Genomic DNA, 21449 nt, shown 5'->3' with positions numbered 1-21449 from the left:
TTTGTTTGAATATATTCTCTGTTCCCTTCTCTCTTTCTTCTCCTTCTGGTATGCCCATTATTCTTATATTGCTCTTTCTGATGGAGTCAGAAAGTTCTTATAGAGTTCTTTCATTTTTTTTAAGTCTCAAGTCTCTTTCTTCTTCTATTTGTGTCATTTCCAGGTTTCTATCTTCGATGTCACTGATTCTTTGCTCCATCTGGTCAACTCTACTACCTAAGCTGGTTATTTCATTCTTAATTTCTTCTATTGAGTTCTTAATCTCCAGAAATTCTATTTGGTTCTTTTTTAAGATTTCAATCTCTTTCGTAAAATGCTCATGCTGTTCTTTGATTGAGTTTCTGAGTTCATTTAACTGCCTATCTGTGTTTTCTTGTATCTCGTTGAGTTTTTTCAGAACTGCAATCTTGAATTCTCTGTCATTTAAGTCACATATTTCTGTATCTTTAAGTGCCTTCTCTGGAGATTTTTCACTTTCTTTCTGAGCTATCTTGTTGCCTTGGTTATTCATGGCGATTACTGGTTTACTATTTCTCTTCCTAGACATCTACAGGAGTGACTTCTGCAACAGGTTGATAGAAAGCGGTCTTTCTTTTGTTTGCCAGTACTTGTTGGTAGAATGTTTTATTATTTCTCCAACTGCAACTTATTTTTCTTCTCCCACATGGTAGTGCTATGTTTTCTCTGCACTATTCCAACTTCTCACACAATGGGGGGATTCCCTGGGAGACGGGATTCTCCTCTGTTAATAGTTCGTCTAGGTCACAGGGCGCAGTGTCCCGGTGGGTATGCGGAGAACTTTTGATGTTCCAAAGCTCTTCCAGCTCCTGATTCAGAGCCCGTATATTTCAGCAGTTCTGTTTACTCCTGCAGGGATCCGCCCAGATAGGTGGGGTCAGGGGCGGGGTGAGTTGTGACAGGTGGCCCAGAGCAACGGCGGCGACCACCACCACAGCCGGTCCCGCCTCCACAGCTCTCTCCCCTTTGCCGGAACTAGTTGGGCTGTGAATTTGTGTTTGCGGTCCACAGTTCTCAAAACAGCAAATTTTCTGTTGTTTTGATCTGACACTGCTACTGTTTTGCTTCTAGAACCGGGCAGGTGGGGGCGGGGCAAGCTCTGGGAGGGGTGGGAGGTGGCGGCTAGTCTCAGTGCCTAAGGCTCCGTTCTCTGCTCGGCAGTGAGGGCTTAAACCACCGTTTTCAGCCTTTTTCCCTCAGTCTTTTCTCCGAGGTCTCTGCCGTGAGCGTTGGGTTCAGCCGTGTTATATGCTGTCCCCTCAGCCCTGTGGAGCCCTGGCAGAGCCCTAGCAGTCCGCGCTCTTCCCTCTCCCGCAGCTGTGGTAGTTTCTGGAAGCAGCGAGCTCAGAGCACTGAGCTAGGTCTGCGTCCTGCGCCCGCGCGGCTCCGTCTCCGCGCACTTCTCCCTTTCCTCCTCCCTCCACTCGCGCGAATCTCCCACCTGTAGGTGATTTCAGTCGGTAGTGGGCCTCTTCGTCTTGCCTGTCTGCTTGCAGGGAGTCCTTTGTGGAGTTTTTGTTGTTCGATTCTTTGTAAATTCCAGGGGAGCTTTACAGAGGCTCACCTCACGCCGCCATTTTTCCAGAAGTCCCCCCACGGATTTCTTTTCCTTGTGGTTTTTAAAAAATTTTTATTGGGGAACAGTGTGTTTTTCCAGGACCCATCAGCTCCAAGTCAAGCCGTTTTTTTCAATCTAGTTGTGGAGGGTGCAGCTCACTGGCCCACGTGGGAATCAAACCGGCGACCTTGGTGTTATGAACACTGCGCTCTAACCAACTAAGCCAACCAACCACCCATTTTCGTTGTATTTTTAATGTCTCATGAAAACATAAAGTGTGCATGCAGGGCTTAAACACCCCTCACAACACTTTCTTGGGTATTTTCATTGGTTCCATCACTTTCCTGCTTCATGACTTAACTACTCTGAGTCTCAGTTTACTCGTCTATAGAATGTGGGAAATAATTGTACCCACATTACAGCCTTGCTGGGACAATCAAGTGGAATGAATCGAAATGATCTCTATATCTATCTATCTATCTATCTATCTATCTATCTATCTATCTATCTATCTGTCAATCAATCATCTGTCATCTATCTAATCTCCAAGCACGGTGTCAGCACATAGTAAGGGCTCAGTAAATCAGTAAATTGGAGCTATAACATTAGTGAGGGAATGGAACAAGGGGTTGGGGGAGTTTCTTGTCATGTGCTTTCTTGTGTTTGTCAGTTTAGTAAAAATGTCATAAAACAGCATACATGTTTTAACTGAAAACCACTCCAAAAGGATCTATTTGTAAAGCCATAAAAATATTAACTTCTGTGCAGTTTATACTGGCAGATCCCCAACAGTTCAGAATTAACACCTGGTGTTTAGTGGATGGAAACACCAGGATATCCAAAATGGAAAAACGTGGCGAAACATTTAAAAATTAAATGCCTCGTCTGATTTGAGCTGCTGGTGTGAGATTGGACCTTAGACTGGGTATATGTAAATCCTTTTTTAAAATCTTCAATGAAGATTAATCTCTGTCTCTCCCATTTTGTCTCCAGAGTATAGTAAATGTTTTTGTTTTGGTAGTTGGTATACTTGAACTTTGCCTCATCCTATTGCAGGAGTGGGATCTTGAAACCATCTAACAGTAGTCTAAGAAGCAATCCTTTTTTTCTTGTCTGCATCACAGTCGTGGTATGTGGAGGGAGGGAATGCTGCTGTTCATCTGACCTTCCCAGATCTAACTGGACCAGCTAAATTATCTGGAACTAACCAGCTAATTTCTGGACCAAAATAGGTTTCATACCATACTAAACAGGCTAGTGAGGCATGCACAGAGTACCAGAAGATGAGTTCATAATGATTGTGTACTGGAAAATCACATGTAGCATAAATGTGCAAATTTACATTACCTTTTAACAAGTCACAGTGCTTTGCTGATAGAAAGGGGTAATTGGTTTTCCATATTGGGCTCAGTCCTAGGCAAATGGCCTGTATTATAATCTACTTTTCTTTGTTCTCCTTTCACCGCTCTCCATGTTGTGGTGTTTTCCCTTGCTTTTTCCCAGTTGGGCACCAGTGACCTTAGTTTTTCTCCACATCATCATCTCTAAACTTGGTCTTATGCCCCTCATTTCCACTAAAGTGTAAAAGACTAATAATGACTGAAAGTGTTGCACTCCCTCCAAATCATTTTAGTAGGGAACCAATCTCAAGTGCATGGAAGAGAGATCTGGGTTGGAATTTTCAATAGCATTCAGTTTGAGGTGTTGCCTTCTCTACTAGTCCCTAGAGGCCTCTTCCAACGCTTTCCTGTGTAGTTCCTCGTGCTACAGAATAGGCTTGCAGTGAGAAGAATGGTGTCTGTGGGTAAACTCCAGTGTACTGGGGTTTTCTAAAAAGGAAACTGCATAGTACAGGCAACTTCCCTCAAACAGACACAATGACTCTTGTTGATACACATTTTATTTTTCCGTCAGTTTATTTGTTCTCATATTCAGTCAAGTACTGGTACAACTGAATGATCCTAGTGTTGCTACATATAGGCAGTCAATTAATCTGGATATGGAGCAACAAAGGGAGAGAGGTTTTTTATCACAGCTTTTGCTCTCATGCTTATTCTGCTAATATTTACTTCTGCTTATTATTTTTGACTCTACCCATGTCCACCACATTTACCCAACACATGCATCCACACACACACACACGTATTCACACTCGCATTAGGAATTAGGGGCTAAAAACAAATAATTTTTTTTTGCTTTGTTACCATGTTGACATACATGTCATTAACACGTTCCCATTACTCAGTTTTAAGGGAGAGTCAATAAGTCTGGAATCCCCTGGGATACTAGATACTCTTACCAGGGTCTATTGGATCTTGTACACCCAGGCTTTGGCAATCTAAAACAGAATGCCTATCAATTTATTCCTGGAAAACTTTGAAACATATATTGTAGTATTCAGAAACAATTTCAATTGTAATGTCATTTAACTCTTTAGTAATATTGGCATTACCCCTTTACTAAAAGTATATTAGTGTCTCAATTTTAGATGTCATTGGGTACTTTAGTCGTTTTAAGTTTGAATACAAAACATTTATTGATTAAATGAATAGCAGAGCTATTCTGGAATTCACTCTGAATTCCAGAGTAGGCAGAATTCCTTAGGCTCACATTTGCATATATTATCTGTATGGATGTTCCCCCCAATTTGATAAAAATGGATACTATATATTTTCATTCCAGAGACGGATTTTAGATCTTCAAGAATATGTACACAAAGAAGATAAAATTTTGTCTAGATGTGGCTCCCAGAAATCATGCAGATTAGAAGTAGAGCAAGCAAATGGCTCTACCTAATGGGAAGACAAATCCTTCAAAATCTTAGGCCCAATCATGTCCCACATGAAAAGGTACATTTTATTCCCATCACGCATTTGGGGAAAAAGACACAAACTCAGACATCCTGCAATTAAATATTTTTAGCAGGTTCATTTCTATGCAGAAAGTGGGCATCTAGTTACCTACAGATATACATATCAACATCATTGGCTGGCAGATTAGTAGAGTGTGTTTGCACTTGAGAATACTTCTAGCTTCAAATACCCGTATGTGAGAGTAGAAGTCTCAATATGTTTTAATACATTGAATATGTTTTAAAATTAATAAATTATATTTAAAACAACAACTAATTGTATCTTTACTAGGGACAGTGGCAAATCAAAAGACTGGCAAAGTGAAATATTGTATTTATTTAATTTATTGTTTAGACTGGCAAAGTGAAATATTATATTTATTTAATGTTTTGTTGCTGACAGTTGAGTGGTCTCAGGAAGGCCAGAAATCGTATCTGGAAAAGTCACTTAAGGCCAGGAAGAGTCTATAGGCTCAGGCAGACAGAGGTTCAAATCCAAGAAGCCTAGCTGAGGGGATCAAGGTCAAGCAGCAGAAACCAGGAGCTGAGGCTGGGAGCAAAAGGCAGACCTGGGTGCAAAGTCTGGGCGATGTGGAGTTGGGATCCCAGGCGTTGTGACCCGGTGGGTGGCAGTGGGGAGAATGAAGAGCAGAGAAAAAGGCACAGCTCACAGTGCCCCTGTTGAGTACAATGAATAAACTGTACAGATGAGAAAGTGTCCAAAAGGATCCACCTACTTCTTTGTCTACTATTATGTCCTTCTGTAGGTGATGGGCATTAACTGTAACCCATGCATATGAGTTTCCTGTAACTGGGCTGAGAGAATTGATATCTTCAGGTCAGAAGAGTGGGCCTGAGTATGCACTGTGCATTTCCTAGTGGGCCCTGCATTCTCAGCTTGGCTCTCATTTCCCATTACTGCTTCGCTCTGACTCACTTATGGCCTGCCACATGTCATTAGGCGGCTCAGCTGCTGCTTTCATTTCTCCCAAAGGTATACAGAGGTTTGGGTCTTGGCTTTTACATTTTTTTAGTTCTGAGAGCTAAAGGAAGTGGTCTTTTGATAGTTTGGTTTGTTGAGTTGAATACTTACAGCGTCTTACAGTTTCAATTTCCTTTTTCATAGGTATTTGATCCTGATGACCTTTATTCAGGAGTCAATTTCTCCAAGGTTCTGAGCACTCTTTTAGCTGTCAGCAAAGCAACAGAAGGTAAGCAGAGCTTGTGATTTATGAGTTCTGGGTGACATATTTGGTTCCATGTGTTTCTAATTACCTTAGGAGACAACTATGGCCAGGATTGTTTGGTGCAAATTTCTCCCCTCCCCACAAATAAACTCCAATGGATATCAAATGCTTTAAGTTTTCATGGTTTAGGATTTAAACATACCTATCACAGATGTCATTCTAATACCTGTAGTACAATCATTAGAACTAAGAACTCTTTCATTCAAAGCTACTGAATAGGCAACTGAGTGTAAGAAGACAAAATAAGAAGGAAAAGATCAGTTCCTTTTTTCATAAACTTTACAGACTATAGTGGTTGTTACTTCCCTTTCCCCACTAGAGACATTTTTCTCGTCGTTTTCTGTATGTCTTTGTCCATGTAAAGGAACCCCTAAGGAACCTTGCACTGGAAATGCAAACTCCGGTTCATAATGAGTGAAAAGAGTATCTTTTATTTAAGTGTTAATACTCACTACATTGGAGGTATTAAATATAAATCGTAGTAGATGCAAAGAAAATGATGATAATCTTGGAGTATAACTTCACTCCTTCTGTGACATAGTATCTTACCTATAGCTGGGCAGTTATAACCATAATTAAAGTGCTTTGAGCCCTTACCATGGGTCTAGGCTGTCCTACAAGCCTTAGGTAGTCTCATTCAATCTTTGAAACAACCCTGGGGGTAGGTATTATTATTAGGCCCATATTACAGATAAAGAAAGTCAGGCCCACACATGCCCAACTAGAAAGTAAGTGGCAGAGCTGGGATTCAAACTGACTCCAGAGCCCTATGCCCAAACACGGGTCTTGCTGCCGCAGACTGTGTGCCTAGCAGTGCCAGGGGCTACAAAGTGTAAGATATGGTCCCCGACCTTGAGAAAATTACCGTCTATTTAGGGAAACTCAACTTACCCACGTGAAACAATTAGAGAAGAAGAGCAGACAATATAATCAAGTGCCAAATAGGATGGAGCATCTAGGAAGCTATCAAGTAATTATAGTTTTAGTCAAAAGAGCTGTATATAATAGCAATAAATGTAAAAATACTTCTCCGAAGTTGTTCTTTTGCTATTTGGAAAAAAAAATGCTTTTGAGCTATGGCAAAGCGTAGAGCAGAAAGTACAGCTAATTCAAGTAACTATATTTAACACACATGACAACTCTCCAGTTCTGGGCAGGGAGGACCGTATCATTCTAACATTATGCCATACAAATTATACGTTCCTTTGCCAAACTTTCCTAGCAAGTTTTACAGTCTCTTCCCTCGCCACAGATATTTATAAAATACAAGGAGGTGAAAGTTAAAACCCACAGCATCAAGGAAACTACTTGGATACTGAGCTTGTCGCCTGGGGAATGTTTGGGCTTTAGACTTTTGCAGTTTATATCTTTTAAAAATAAGTGGAGAGGAAGAGAACCCTCATTTGAATTTGTCAAGAAGCCAGCTCCTCTCTTTAGTACACTCTCAGCATACTGAAAAATGTCCAGCTCAGCGTTGGTCTACTCGAATTTCACATGATTTCAAGGAAGAGAAGATTCTTGAGTTTGATTTTAAAAAAAATGATTCTAGTGTCAAGATTGCATCTTTCCAGACACACACACACACACACACACACACACACACACACACTCTCTCTCTCTCTCATTCTCGTTCTCCCCCGCACACCAGGCATAAGGGAGATTTTACATTATATATGCCACACATATTGTTACATGTGAGGAAAAAAAGAACCACTCAGTTATAGGCCAAAAAACAAAGAGAGAAATTTGAAATATTTCAAAGTAATAAGAGCCACAAACAGCTGTTTGGTACCCAATATAGTTCTGCCTGGGATAACAGGGCATACTGTTGCAACTGGCTCAGGAGGGAAGACTTGTAGGGAAATGGGTTAAGAGAAAATGTGGTTCTGTCGCTGTTTTTCATTCTACTGGAGAGCAATGGCCAGTAAGGTTAAGAAAAAGAAGTTGGCCACCAAAAAGGGAGGGGTGGGATAGAATACACTTGGCACATTCATAATGATAACAGAATTATGGCCAGGTTGCCTTTGAAAATGTCCCATGAAAGCTAATGTTATGTTGTAGATGTTTTTCTGACATGAGTGGTTCCCTTTACTGTGCCTTTTCCTCTTTTCACAGATCAGCTATCAGAAAGACCATGTGGACGTTCCTCCTCTCTTAGTGCTGCTAATAGTTCTCAGACAAACCCACAGGGAGCAGTTTCTAGCACAGCTCCAGGGCTGCACAGGCAGTCAAAGGCAGTGGTAAGTATAGTCCCCAATTTCCCCTGCCTGTTTTAAATCTGTGAAATTAGATCGAGACCCCGGTTGCATCTCCATGTGTGGTAAGATAACCATCCTGTTTGTTTGGGGCATCTCTCCATAAAACTACTTTTAAACCTAACACCAATTCAGGGTGGCCCAAATGCCTCTGAACAAATCAAAGGCGTGTGAGGCACAGAGTCAGATAACTGGGGTTGAGACTTTGGAGAATGCTATGCAAATATGTCATTATGACTACTTCCTGATGGCAGTTTGCTGTGATTTCCTCTATCTCTCGGTTTATTATCATCATGGGTACTGTCATTTTGTTTTTCTCTTTATATTATAATTGGGCCTATGATGAACTCCTATACTGGCATAGCCCTGTTGTCTTTGCATTTGGTCTTAACGGGAACTTTTGTTTAGGCGGAGATACCCCATCTTCTGCTCTTTTGAGACAGTATTCCTTGTGAAAAGCCACCCACTTGCTTTAAGCTATCATGAGTTATTACTTCCAAAGCACTTAACATTTTGAGATCACAGTTCCCTTTGAGAAGGTGATGAACACTATGGTTTCACATTCTTTGGGCCCTCTCAAATTGTGTGCAAACTCTCCTGTGTATGAACTTAGGGTATGTGTTTTGGGTAAAGTTCAATTTTGCTCATCAGCTTCTCAAAGGGGCCTGTGACAGGTGAAGAACTCCTGACTTAAGTAACTATGGGGTATTTGATCTTTTCATATGACTAAGTCTTAGCCGATTTAAGATATTCTTAGTAATTGTGTTGTGGGAGGCAGATTTTATGAGAGTAGGTTAGTACCTAATTTTGGTCGTATAATTACATAAGATATGTCTGTGTTGGATAGAGGCAGGATGGAATAGTTTATCACTCTACTTTGTTTCCTGGATCATTTAAATAAGTGTCTTTAGATAATTGGTAGGGAGAGAGGGAAATGAAAACCATGACCCACTTCAAAATACACATTCTCACAAATGGAAAAGTTTGCATATAGTTTCAAGGAGTTTCTTAATCCCCCTTGAGGCCTATCCATGTTAGGACTACTCCTAAGTTAAAAATTCAAGACTGAGATGGACCTGGGGTTTTATCCTTGGTCACCCCACTTTATTTGCCTACATTCATATAATGTCTGCCCCTGCCTCATTTAGATGAGTGCTTAATTTGGTGTGGCTTTTATTTTTCTAGGAGATGACGGAAAATGGAAGTCACCAGTTGATAGTAAAGGCAAGATTCAACTTTAAGCAGACTAATGAAGATGAACTGTCAGTCTGTAAAGGGGACATCATTTATGTCACTAGAGTTGAAGAAGGAGGCTGGTGGGAAGGCACATTAAATGGGAGAACAGGCTGGTTCCCTAGTAATTATGTCCGAGAAATTAAATCCAGTGGTAAGTCAATCTTTTAAAAGTCTTTTTGAATGTGACTCTTGTACTTTCTTGATATTCTTACAGGAAATCTTGTAGTTTTAATTGGTTAGCTGAAACTGTTTGTACTTGTATGTGTGTGTCCAAAATAGACTAAAACAGAACTGGGGAAAATCTGTGATTAGATATTTTGAAATGAAGTTGTATTTAGATTACATCAAGGCAGCAAAAAACTAAAAAAGCAAAAGAATTCAAAGCTCAGACAACTGTTCCACCTTAACTATGTCCCCTTCTGTCTACTAATTCTAGCCCATGTAACATAGTACATAGTCCTTCCTGCTACTCTAAGAATCACCATGGCAGAATACAATAATAAGAGGGGCCATGTGCTAACTTCCTTTTTTTAGCCCTCAGCTCTTGAAGCAGACCTAAGTCTAAATGCCTCAGAGATATGAGTGAAATCTTATTGCTCTTTAGTAGTCTTTTGAGACCTTGCTTAGGTAACTTACTTGCTTTTTATTATTTAGGAAAGTAGACTCTACCTATATTCCTGGAAAAAAACCTGTTATACAAAAATGTCATGATACCGATATAGTATTCAGGTATTCATTATATCTCCTCACTTTTCAAAAATATTTACCCATGGGTTCCTTTGAGTGATTAGCTTCTCAGTGCATTTTTTTCTTTTATAGATGTCTTTATTGCTTTTTTTTTAAAGATTGTATTGAGGAAGGGGAACAGGACTTTATTGGGGAACAGTGTGCACTTCCAGGACTTTTCTCCATGTCAAGTTGTTGTCCTTTCAATCTTAGTTTTGGAGGGTTCTGTTCAGCTTCAAGTTGTTCTTTCAGTCTTAGTTGTGGAGGGCGTAGCTCAGCTCCAGGTTCAGTTGCCGTTTCTAGTTGCAGGGGGCACAGCCCACCATCCCTTGCGGGAGTCTAACCGGCAACCTTGTGGTTGAGAGGACGCGCTCCAACCAACTGAGCCATCCGGGAGCTCAGCGGCAGCTCAGCTCAAGGTGCCGTGTTCAATTTTAGTTGCAGGGGACGCTGCCCACCATCCCTTGCAGGAGTCGAGGAATTGAGCTGGCAACCTTGTGGTTCAGAGCCCGCGCTCCAACCAACAACTGAGCCATCGGGGCGGCAGCTCAGCTCAAGGTGCCGTGTTCAATCTTAGTTGCAGGGGGCAGAGCCCACCATCCCTTGCGGGACTCGAGGAATTGAACTGGCAACCTTGTGGTTGAGAGCCCACTGGCCCATGTGGGAATCGAACCGGCAGCCTTCGGAGTTAGGAGCATGGAGCTCTAACCGCCTGAGCCACCGGGCCGGCCCTTTATTGCTTTTTTAATGCCTCAAAATAATACTATTAATTAATAATATTATAGGCTCACTGTAAATAAATAAAAACATTACAGAAATACATGTAGAGAATGAAAATTCCTTTCCTTGGCCCTTTCCCCCAGATAACCATTGTTATGAGCTTTTCCCTAAAGCTTTTAGGACAAATTTTACTTTGTACACTTTTCTGCACTGTTGGGTTAAGGCAGGGGGCAATCTTTTTTAATGGAATAATTATCTGTCTATCTATCTATCTATCTATCTATCTATCTATCTATCTATCATCTATCTATCTTAGCATTTTTTTTATTATTGAGAATTAAGATATTTCTGTTGAGCCTTGAAGTATTTTCAGGTCTTGCCTGGAATTTCCTTGGTTTTGATTATGTTCACAGCCAGTTTGTACCCCTTGTTACATCTTTCAATTGGTATAATCTGGTTGTTAAGATCTCTAAATAACTTTCCAGATTCACTCTAATTTTGTTCTCTTATTCAGTGTCTTCATCTGCAAAACTATAAGGCACAGCACTTGCTGCCTTGCTTTGGGACATAGGAAGTGGACAGACAGCACGCCCTCATTGTAATGTCCTTCACTGAGATGCCTTGTAGCACAGTCTGGACACTCCCTTGTGGACTGCCCATTTCTTGGGGAGTTATCTGAAGATTTTCAAATAACCAAGCTATTTGTCCTGATTTTTGGACCTTTCCCTTCAATTTTGTCCAATACACTCTTTGATTTAGAACTCAGTAAAGGACTCACATGTAAGCTCTGGTTCTGATTTGAACATCTAGGTAACCCCTGGAAACATTTTACCCAGCTGTTAAGGATAGGTCCGAACAGCTGGGGCCAGGAAGCCTGCTAGTCAGAGAAGGCCTGGGACTAGGAGTATGTGGAACAACATATCTCACCTAGCTTATTTCAGTGGCTTTCTAACTGGTATCTCTGTTCCTGTCCTTGTCACTCTTATAATCTAATTAAAACTCAGTAACTAGAGTGATTTTTTCAAAATCGAACTTGGGTAATGGTTCCCCATCTGAAAAAGAGTTAAACCAAGGTCATCCCAATAGTCTACAGGGATCTCCAGGATTTGACCTCCCAAACCCCTCTGACCTCCTCTCTGCCCTCTCTCTCCCTCACTCATTCCACTTTAGCCCCACTGGCCTCCTTGTTGCCTGGGCCAGACAGGCACCTTCTTTACTCTCTGTCCTTCCGCCTGGCGCACTCTCCACAGATATGAGCGTGGCTGATTCCCTCACCTCTTTCAGGTCTTTGCTTACTTGTTAGCTTCACAGTAGGGCCTTCCTTGGTCACCTGGGAGAAAATCGAACCCTATCCCCATTGTCCCTGTCATCCTTCCCTGCTTTATTTTTTTTGTTTACCATTTCTCTCCATCTAACGTAATATACATTTACTTATTTATTTCATTTACTGTATGTATCTTACTATTAGAATGTAAGTGCTATGAGAGCAGAGATATTTTTCTGTGTCATTTATGCTTAGTAAATATTTGTAAAATGAATGAGTGTTGTGGGGCAGGTCATTAAATTTTGCTCAGCTTTTGTTCACTGAGCATTCCTAGGTACTGGGTGGGGGAGGTTATAATAATCTGTTCTCATGGACTCTGCCTCCAAGGACCTGACGATCTAGGAGTCAAGACAGGTGGGTACACAATCAAATATAACAGGATAGGACAGAATAAGTAACATGGACAAAACTCTAAGTCTAAATAAGATGCTGCTGGAGCAGTAAGGAAACAATTCAATTAACAATAACCTAAGTGGGGGAAGCACTTGAATTGGGTCTTGAAGAATGGAAAGAAGCTTCTGACTTGTAGAAGAAGGTTAGAGAGAGTTAGTACATTAAAGCATGGAGCAAGTGGTAGGATGATTTGGGTTGAGCGTAAGGTGAGTGAAGAGGAGTGGGGCCTTGAGCAGGAGCTACATTAAGAGAGGTGTCAATGCAGGGGATAGCAATGTAGTTCAGAAAGATCTTTCTAGTGGTAGTGTGAGGAATGGTTTGCAGGGAAGTGGTGGGGATAACCAATGAGGATGTGGGGAAACCGGCAGAGATGACTGCTGAAATCCAGGCAATCCAGATAGTGGTGTGGGCTACTTTTGTGAGAGTGGGGAGGAAGAGAAAGTGGATGGATGGAGTAGATACTGTTAAAGTAGAATCAAGAAAACCGGCTGATAATTAGTTATGAGGAAAAGGGAAGAGGTAAGGATTACTGCAAGTCTAGGGATCCAGCTTGATGGTGATCTCCTTAGAGACATGCAGTGTCATCCACCTAGCCAGCCGGCAAAAATTTATTCACCATGGCTAAGATTTCAGTCTTTGTCCTGAGCTCTGGTGAGGCAGAGACACCTAAGACGTGACTCTTGCCTTCATGGTGTTCATAATCTAATGAGGGAGCGCTATGATCAGAATGCAGTATGATAAGTTTAGTGATAGAGCTAAATAAAGGGTAGTTTGGAGAGTGGTGAACGGAAGAGAGGTGACTAACTCATCGTGACAGGGAAGTCAAGGGGGACTCATTCCTCTTTGTATACCTTTCTGTCCCCATAGTGCCTAATGGTTCTTTAGACATTGGAAATGTTTGATACATGCTGACCTCCATTAATAGAGAAGATAGGGAAGATAGGAGTAGGAGGAGTGTGTGTGTGTGTGTGTGTGTGTGTGTGTGTGCGCGCGTGCGCGCGTTGGGTGATTGGCACTGAAGACGATGAGTTGTTGTTTTGCACATGTTGAGTGGAGGTGCCAGCCAGTTATAGTTCTGAAGGTTTTCAAAAGGTAATTGGCGCTATGGATTTAGAACACGGGAGAGAGAAGAGCTGGAGATGAAACCAGTTGACAGTGTAAACTGGTAGATGATAAAGTGTAAAATATGTAGCAGATCATCAGTGTACACAGTGCACTGTGGCTGGAGAGGTTGGGGTAGGTTTCATGGAGGAGGTTGGGATTGAGCTGAACCCTCAGAGATATGTAGGCTGTGGGTAGGCCCAGAAGAGAGGGGTGGGGAGAAATCTAAGTCAGTGATTGCTCGAGGAGTACAAAAACCACAAAGGATCTGCAGTAGGATTGAGCAGAGTGAGCTTAGGGGACAGTGGGAGATATTAGCTTGATATAATGAAAATGTCTCATTGGAAAAATAGGTGTTAAGTCTTTGTTGACTTGAATTCTTTCCCATCTCAATTCCTGCTGCTTCCGCAAAACAGTGAGTAGGTCAAAACCTATCTAGGATTCTGCTGAGGGACATTTTAAATTCAATGCTGTGCTGTTTTGGTCTAGAAAACAAACACCTATCAATTTTTATTGCTTTTCATGAAGTTCATATTGATGTAAAGCTTAGGAAAGAAGATTTGTCTGTAAGGAGTTTAAAAAAATGATTCATAGATTAAATGCACATCTCATTGAAACAAAACCTTCAATTTAGAGTTTTAAACCCCACTGCCATACAACCTCTTGGGTCATTTATGAATCTGAATCAGACATGGAACTGAGGAACTTCAGTGATCTCTGTCTGCTTACTATTAGGTCAAACGTGTAACACTGAGATCACTAGAATCGTTAGTAAATCTGGTTACAACCTTCTCCCTGCAGACTGCTGTGCCATAGGAGTGGTGTGCATAGTTTTCTCCCCTGCAGCCGATGAAGAGCACTTTGTGCCTGGTAAATTTGCTCTTGGGGAGTGGCATTTTAAGTTTTAGAACCCACTGTAGCTTTTGTTTAGAGATAATTATGGCTGAAGCCCTGGGGACAGCTTCTTTCCTCTCTTCAGGAGGAGGATGATGTCAGAGGACTTATAGGACCACCAATCTAATACTGTAGAGAGTTAAGAAATAGAATATTTAACACACACACACACACACACACACACACACACACACACACACACACAATCTCCTTTCAACGTGAGTTTTAGGATGAAGATAGAATAGTTTTTTGTGACCATGATAATAAAAGCCTCTCACCAAGGATGGTGGAAGTTAGACAATGGTGACGTTATGAAGCCATTGTTACCAGTCCTGCTTGCCTACCTTTTGATTTGTTGTTACATGAGAAAAATAAACTCTATTTTGAACACAAATGTTTTCATCAAATATCTTACTTCATAAAAAATACATGTATGAATAACTTAGTCCTTATAAAAGCCACAGAAGATATATTAAGGGCCTTTGCTCCTTTATTTCATTTGAGTCACATACATTATTTATAGGAAATTAGCCATTTATACAATTTTCAGTCCTTTTCTTAAACATCAGTGGTAGCATGTAAATTAACATGTTATTTGTACATCAAAATAATTTCTACCAATACATCAATAACATAGTAAATTACATCTCTTTTTAAAATGTTTTGTCTTTGTTACTGAGAAAAGCTAAGGGTTTTATCGGGACCTTGCATTAAAACTTTCCTGGCAAAATTTCCATGCCAAGAAAATATTGAGGCAAGTGTGATCGGAGAAGATATTTTAAGCAAATTCAGCTTTGTGCAACTGCTTCAGTTAAGGAGGGTCATTAAATTCTTCTAAAACTTCTTATTAGCAGGTAAATATAGATATCATATGAAGAGATTAGATCGATGGCTAATTAAGTTTATATTAAGGGAGATTAAGAAATGACTCTTCCTACCGATTATACAAAAAACTAGGATTAAGCTTTATATTTAGACTTCCTGTTTTAATCCCTTGAATATATCACATAGATGTTTCATATCCTGAGAAACTAGTTGTCACCAGATTTCTTTTTGTCCTATCACTGCCAACAGGCAATAGGAATTTGTACATCAGCAAGGGGAGGGAAAAAATCAAAAGTTAATTGAAAAATTATCTTTATATTAGGATTCAAAGAGTTTCTTATGGCTATATCTGTGTTAAACTTATTGTTTGGGTTATATTATACCAAATAACCCATTTGAATTCTACACTACATTGACTTATGTTTTTTCAGAGATTGAATTGAATTGACCAATCTTTTCATTGCCTTAGAAACACCACCTAAAAGGTTTATATTTTGATGTCAGTTCCCATTAGGTCACTTTGAACAATCCCTAGAAACTGAATTTGTCTCCTTTGAACCTCTACATCTTTATTCCTTCTCTCCATGTCGCTGAGTGTGGGTTTCAGAGAGAACTGCACATGGCAGGAGTAAGCAGTGGGAGGGATGGGAGTGGGGGCAAAGAGGAACCAGAGGTAACAAACTGTCACTGAGGCACAGTGCTGGTGTTTTTCAGTTTATATAGCCACCCTTTGAATTTTTTCATGGGGCCAATCATTTCCAAAGGCTGCTTTTTTAGATTTTTCCAAGTTTGTCCTTCCAAATCTGTCTCCCTTCTACTCTTTGTGTTTTGATCACCCATCCTATACCAGGCCTGTAGGGAAAGCCAGAACTTCCAGCACTATGCTGAATAAGAGCGGTCAGATGGGTACTAGACTTATGGGATGACCACTTTGTAAGTGATATAAATTTCTAATCACTATATTGTACACCTGAAACTAATATAATATTGTATTTACAACTGCAATTGAAAAGAAAGAAAGAAAGAGTGGTGAGAGCAGATTTCCTTGCCTTGTTCCTGATCTCAAGGCAAAGCGTTCAGCATTTGGTCTCTTACCATTATGTAAGATGCTAGCTGTAGGTTTTCATAGATGCTCTTTATTGAGTTGAAGAAGTTCCTCTTTATTCCTATTTTTTTTCTGGAAGTTTTTTTTTCTTGAATAGGTGTTCAGTTTTGCCAAGTACCTTTTCTGCATCAATTGATATCACCATGTGATTTTTCTGTTTAGACTCTTATTATGGGTTACATTGATTGATTTTTTAATATTTAACCAACCTTTCATCCCTGGGATGAATTCCAGGTATACAATTCTTTTGAAATATCACTGAATTCTATTTGGTAACACTTTGTTAAGGTTTTTTTGCATCTACATTCATGAAGGATACTGGTCTGCAATTTTCTTTTTTTGTGCTATCTTTGGTTTTGGTGTCCATATAAGAGTGACTTTATAAAATAAGTTGGAAAGTGGTCCCTTCTCTATGATTTTCTACAAGAGATTGTGAAGCATTGGTATTGCTGGGGGAAGGGAGTTATCACTTTGTGAGTGGTGTAAATGTCTAACTATTACATTGTTTTGTACACCTGAAACTAATAAAAATGAATTAATATTGCTTCTCCCTTAAACATTTTGATAAAATTCTCTAGTGAAACCATATGGATGTGGAAATTTATTTTTCCAGAGTTTTAAATTTATAAATTCAATTTCCTTAATAGTTATAATAGACTATGCAAATGGTCTATTTCCTATTAGCTGAGTTGTGGTAGTATTTATTTTCTGAGGAATTGGTTCATTTCACATCTAATTATAAAATTTATGTGTGTAGAGTTCTTTATAGTATTCTCTTATTATTTTTTTGTAATCTCCAGGGTCTGTAGTGATATCCCGTTTCACTCCTGATATTGGTGATTTGTATCTTGTCACTTTTTTCCCTGTCAGTCTTGCTAAAGGTTTGACAATTTCATCAGTCTTCTCAAAGCACCAGCTCTTTCTGCATCACGTTCAAGTATCCAGTAAATTTCAAGGCAGCCACTTCTTTCTTTTTAATTCATATTTCTCACTTCTACTTTACATAGTTAACATTTTGTTTCATTTACAATGACCTATTCTTATGGCCTTTCCTTTCCTCTTCCATGTCTTGGCAGGCTCTCCATTACTGTTTACCCTTTCTTTTGGCCTTGCTTTAGAAAGGTAACCACATCTTGCTGGTATCTCTAGAAACTTTTATGTTTATCAAGAGTGGTTTACATCATAATTCCACAAAACAACTGAGTTCTAAGTAGAACCATTATAGCTACATTGTAGAAAACTTGCCTAATAAAAAAACTAAAGGAATTAGGCAATGGTCAATTTTGAATATGTCTAAGAGTGTGGTATACTGGAAAGAACATCAGACTTGGCAATATAATACTTGGGTTCAAGTCCTGGCTCTGCCACTTACAATCATAAGTAATAGGCTAGGTGGTACTACATTGCTCAAGGTCACTCAGTTCAGCCTTGTGAAGCCACCAGGTGAATCCAGGCAGGTCTTGAAATATCATAAAGCCTCCGCAAACTGTCCATACATCACTTGTCAACACTGGGAAGTGACAGAATTGGCCCTTATTGCTGCCTTTACTTTGTTTCCACTATGCCCAGCTTGGCACAGCTAGACAACTCACCATCACAGACCCAGTCCTGCCTTGAGCATTGCCATTTCTATAGCTGTGCTTCTGGAATCTTCCATGACTAGAAAACTCTACTGTCTTCTCTGTCTGTTAGAGTCCTAGCTACCCTCTAGCGCCTGATCATGTACCCCCTGTCCAGCAAGGTCTTCTCTTACCATCCCAGGTCAAACTGATGGTCCCTTTGAACACCAGTAGGAACCACTACCCATGCCATCAACTGACACTTTTGGTAGCTTTATCTCTGGACGTCATATTGGTTAGAAGCACAAGCCCTTGTCAAGGCATACCTGAGCTTCAGTCTTGGCTCTGCCATTTCCCAGATTCATGCCATTAGGCAGCTGACATCACCTTTGTGAACCTTAGTAACCTCCTCTGCAAAATGAGAGCATTTCTGAATGACGGGGTTGTTGTGAAGGTCAAATAAAATGTCTTAAAAGCTATTAGGTGCCAAATAAATGTCAGGGATTTTTTTTGGGGGGGGGGGCTAGCCACATTGCTGCTGGCCCCATCTGTGGAAAGATGCTTTTTTTGGGGGGAGAGGAACAGGACTTTATTGGGGAACAGTGTGTACTTCCAGGACTTTTTTCCAAGTCAAATTGTGTCCTTTCAATCTTAGTTGTGGAAGGCGCAGCTCAGCTCCAGGTCCAGTTGCCGTTGTTAGTTGCAGGGGGCACAGCCCACCATCCCTTGCGGGACTCGAGGAATTGAACTGGCAACCTTGTGGTTGAGAGCCTGCGCTCCAACCAAGTGAGCCATCTGGCACCAGCAGATGTGGGAGTCGAACGGGCAGCTTTTGGCATTAGGAGCATGGAGCTCCAACCACCTGAACCACCGGGCCAGCCCCCAGGATATTTTCAATATAATAATAATTAGCAATCAAGGGTAAATGGGAAATTATTCATGAAAGAATGTTGTAATAATTGGTCTTCCGGAAAAATGGCGGCGTGAGGTGAGCCTCTGTAAAGCTCCCCTGGAATTTACAAAGAATCGAACAACAAAAACTCCACAAAGGACTCCCTGCACAGCAGACAGGCAAGACAAAGAGGCCCACTACCGACTAAAATCACCTACAGGTGGGAGATTCGCGCGAGTGGAGGGAGGAGGAAAGGGAGAAGTGCGCGGAGACGGAGACGCGCGGGCGCAGGACGCAGACCTAGCTCAGTGCGCCGAGCTCGCTGCTTCCCGGAACTACCGCAGCTGTGGGAGAGGGAAGAACTCGGACTGCTAGGGCTCTGCTTGTGGCCCACAGGGCTGAGGGGACAGCATATAACACGGCTGAACCCAACGCTCACGGCAGAGACCTCGGAGAAAAGACCGAGGGAAAAAGGCTGAAAACGGTGGTTTAAGCCCTCACTGCCGAGCAGAGAGCGGAGCCTAAGGCACTGAGACTAGCTGCCCCCTCCCTCCCTCCCCTCCCAGAGCTCGCCCCGCCCCCACCTGCCCGGTGCTAGAAGCGGAACAGTAGCAGTGTCAGATCAAAACAACAGAAAATTTGCTCTTTTGAGAACTGTGGGCCGCAGACACAAATTCACAGCCCAACTAGTTCCGGCAAAGGGGAGGGAGCCGTGGAAGCAGGACCGGCTGTGGTGGTGGTGGCCGCCATTGCTCTGGGCCATCTCTCACAACTTACCCCGCCCCTGACCCCACCTATCTGGGCGGATCCCTGCAGGAGTAAACAGAACTGCTGAAACATATGGGCTCTGAATCAGGAGCTGGAAGAGCTTTGGAACATCAAAAGCTCTCCACATACCCACCGGGACACTGCGCCCTGTGACCTAGACGAACTATTAACAGAGGAGAAGCCCGTCTCCCAGGGAATCCCCCCATTGTGTGAGAAGCAGGAATAGTGCAGAGAAAACAGCACTACCGTGTGGGAGAAGAAAAATAAATTGCAGTTGGAGAAATAATAAGACATTCTACCAACAAGTACTGGAAAACAAAAGAAAGACCTCTTCCTATCAACCTGTTGCAGAAGTCACTCCTGTAGATGTCTAGGAAGAGAAATAGTAAACCAGTAATCGCCATGAATAACCAAGGCAACAAGATAGCTCAGAAAGAAAGTGAAAAATCTCCAGAGAAGGCACTTAAAGATACAGAAATATCTGACTTAAGTGACAGAGAATTCAAGATTGCAGTTCTGAAAAAACTCAACGAGATACAAGAAAACACAGATAGGCAGTTAAATGAACTCAGAAACTCAATCAAAGAACAGCATGAGCATTTTACAAAAGAGATTGAAATTTTGAAAAAGAACCAAAGAGAATTTCTGGAAATTAAGAACTCAATAGAAGAAATTAAGAATGAAATAACCAGCTTAGGTAGTAGAGTTGACCAGATGGAGGAAAGAATCAGTGACATCGAAGATAGAAACCTGGAAATGACACAGATAGAAGAAGAAAGAGACTTGAGACTTAAAAGAAATGAAAGAACTCTACAAGAACTTTCTGACTCCATCAGAAAGAGCAATATAAGAATAATGGGCATACCAGAAGGAGAAGAAAGAGAGAAGGGAACAGAGAATATATTCAAACAAATTGTCGATGAGAACTTCCCAAATTTGTGGACAGAACTGGACCCTCAAATCCAAGAAGCAAATAGAACATCTAGTTACCTCAATCCCAACAGGCATTCTCCAAGGCACATTGTATTGAAGCTGTCTAAAATCAATGACAAAGAAAGAATCCTCAAGGCAGCCAGGGAAATGAAGACGGTAACTTACAAAGGAAAGCCCATTAGATTATCATCAGATTTTTCAGCAGAAACTCTAAAAGCCAGGAGGGAGTGGAACCAAATATTCAAACTATTGAAAGAGAGAAATCGTGAGCCAAGAATAATATATCCAGCAAAGATATACTTTAAATATGAAGGAGGAATAAAGACCTTTCCAGACATACAGAAGCTGAGGGAATTTTCTAATACATGGCCTGCACTACAAGAAATACTAAAGGAGGCTATTCGACCACCATCAACAGGGACAATTTGTGGCAACCAAAACTCAAAAAGGGGGAGAGTAAAGGCCTGAACTGGAATATGGGAATGGAGAAAGTAAGCATGCTGAAGAAAATGGAATACTCTAAATATCAAACTTTCTTTTACATAAACTTAAGGGTAACCACTAAAAAAAATCCAGAACTGAAATATATACTGAAATAAAAGAAGAAACAGAGGGAAACATCATAGAATACCACCACACAGAAATAATAGACAACAACAAAAAGGCAAAGAAACAATGGAGACACAGCCTTACCAGAAAACTAAAGATAGAATGACAGGAAATCCTCACATATCAATAATCACCCTAAATGTAAATGGACTGAACTCACCAATAAAAAGGCACAGAGTAGCAGATTGGATCAAAAAACTAAACCCAACCATATGCTGTCTCCAAGAGACACATCTCAGTTACAAGGACAAGCATAGACTCAAAGTAAAAGGGTGGAAATTGACACTCCAAGCAAATGGTACCCAGAGAAAATCAGGTGTAGCCATAATGATATCAGATGAAACAGACTTCAAGGTGAAAAAGATAACAAGAGACAAAGATGGACATTTCATAATGGTGAAGGGGACTGTACAACAAGAAGACATAACAGTCATC

The 21449-nt window shown here is 40.9% G+C and overlaps 1 protein-coding gene across 7 annotated transcripts in view; it reads left to right on the top strand.

The window, feature by feature from the left end:
- ARHGEF6 (Rac/Cdc42 guanine nucleotide exchange factor 6) overlaps positions 1 to 21449 on the top strand; it is a 126671-nt gene that overhangs the window by 26987 nt on the left and 78235 nt on the right. For all 7 annotated transcript variants that reach the window (XM_019714692.3, XM_019714691.3, XM_019714693.3 and 4 more), the window contains 3 exons: positions 5554 to 5638; positions 7790 to 7914; positions 9115 to 9316. In XM_019714692.3, coding sequence (XP_019570251.2) covers positions 5554 to 5638; positions 7790 to 7914; positions 9115 to 9316 — 412 coding nt within the window. The remainder of the gene's footprint in view (positions 1 to 5553; positions 5639 to 7789; positions 7915 to 9114; positions 9317 to 21449) is intronic.

This window comes from Rhinolophus sinicus, chromosome 18 (genome assembly GCF_057876585.1).
Source record: "Rhinolophus sinicus isolate RSI-liver-muscle chromosome 18, RSI-T2T, whole genome shotgun sequence".
NCBI classification, from domain to species: domain Eukaryota; kingdom Metazoa; phylum Chordata; class Mammalia; order Chiroptera; family Rhinolophidae; genus Rhinolophus; species Rhinolophus sinicus.
Note: the sequence above shows the minus strand (reverse complement) of the source record. Positions and strands in the feature narration are given on the sequence as shown.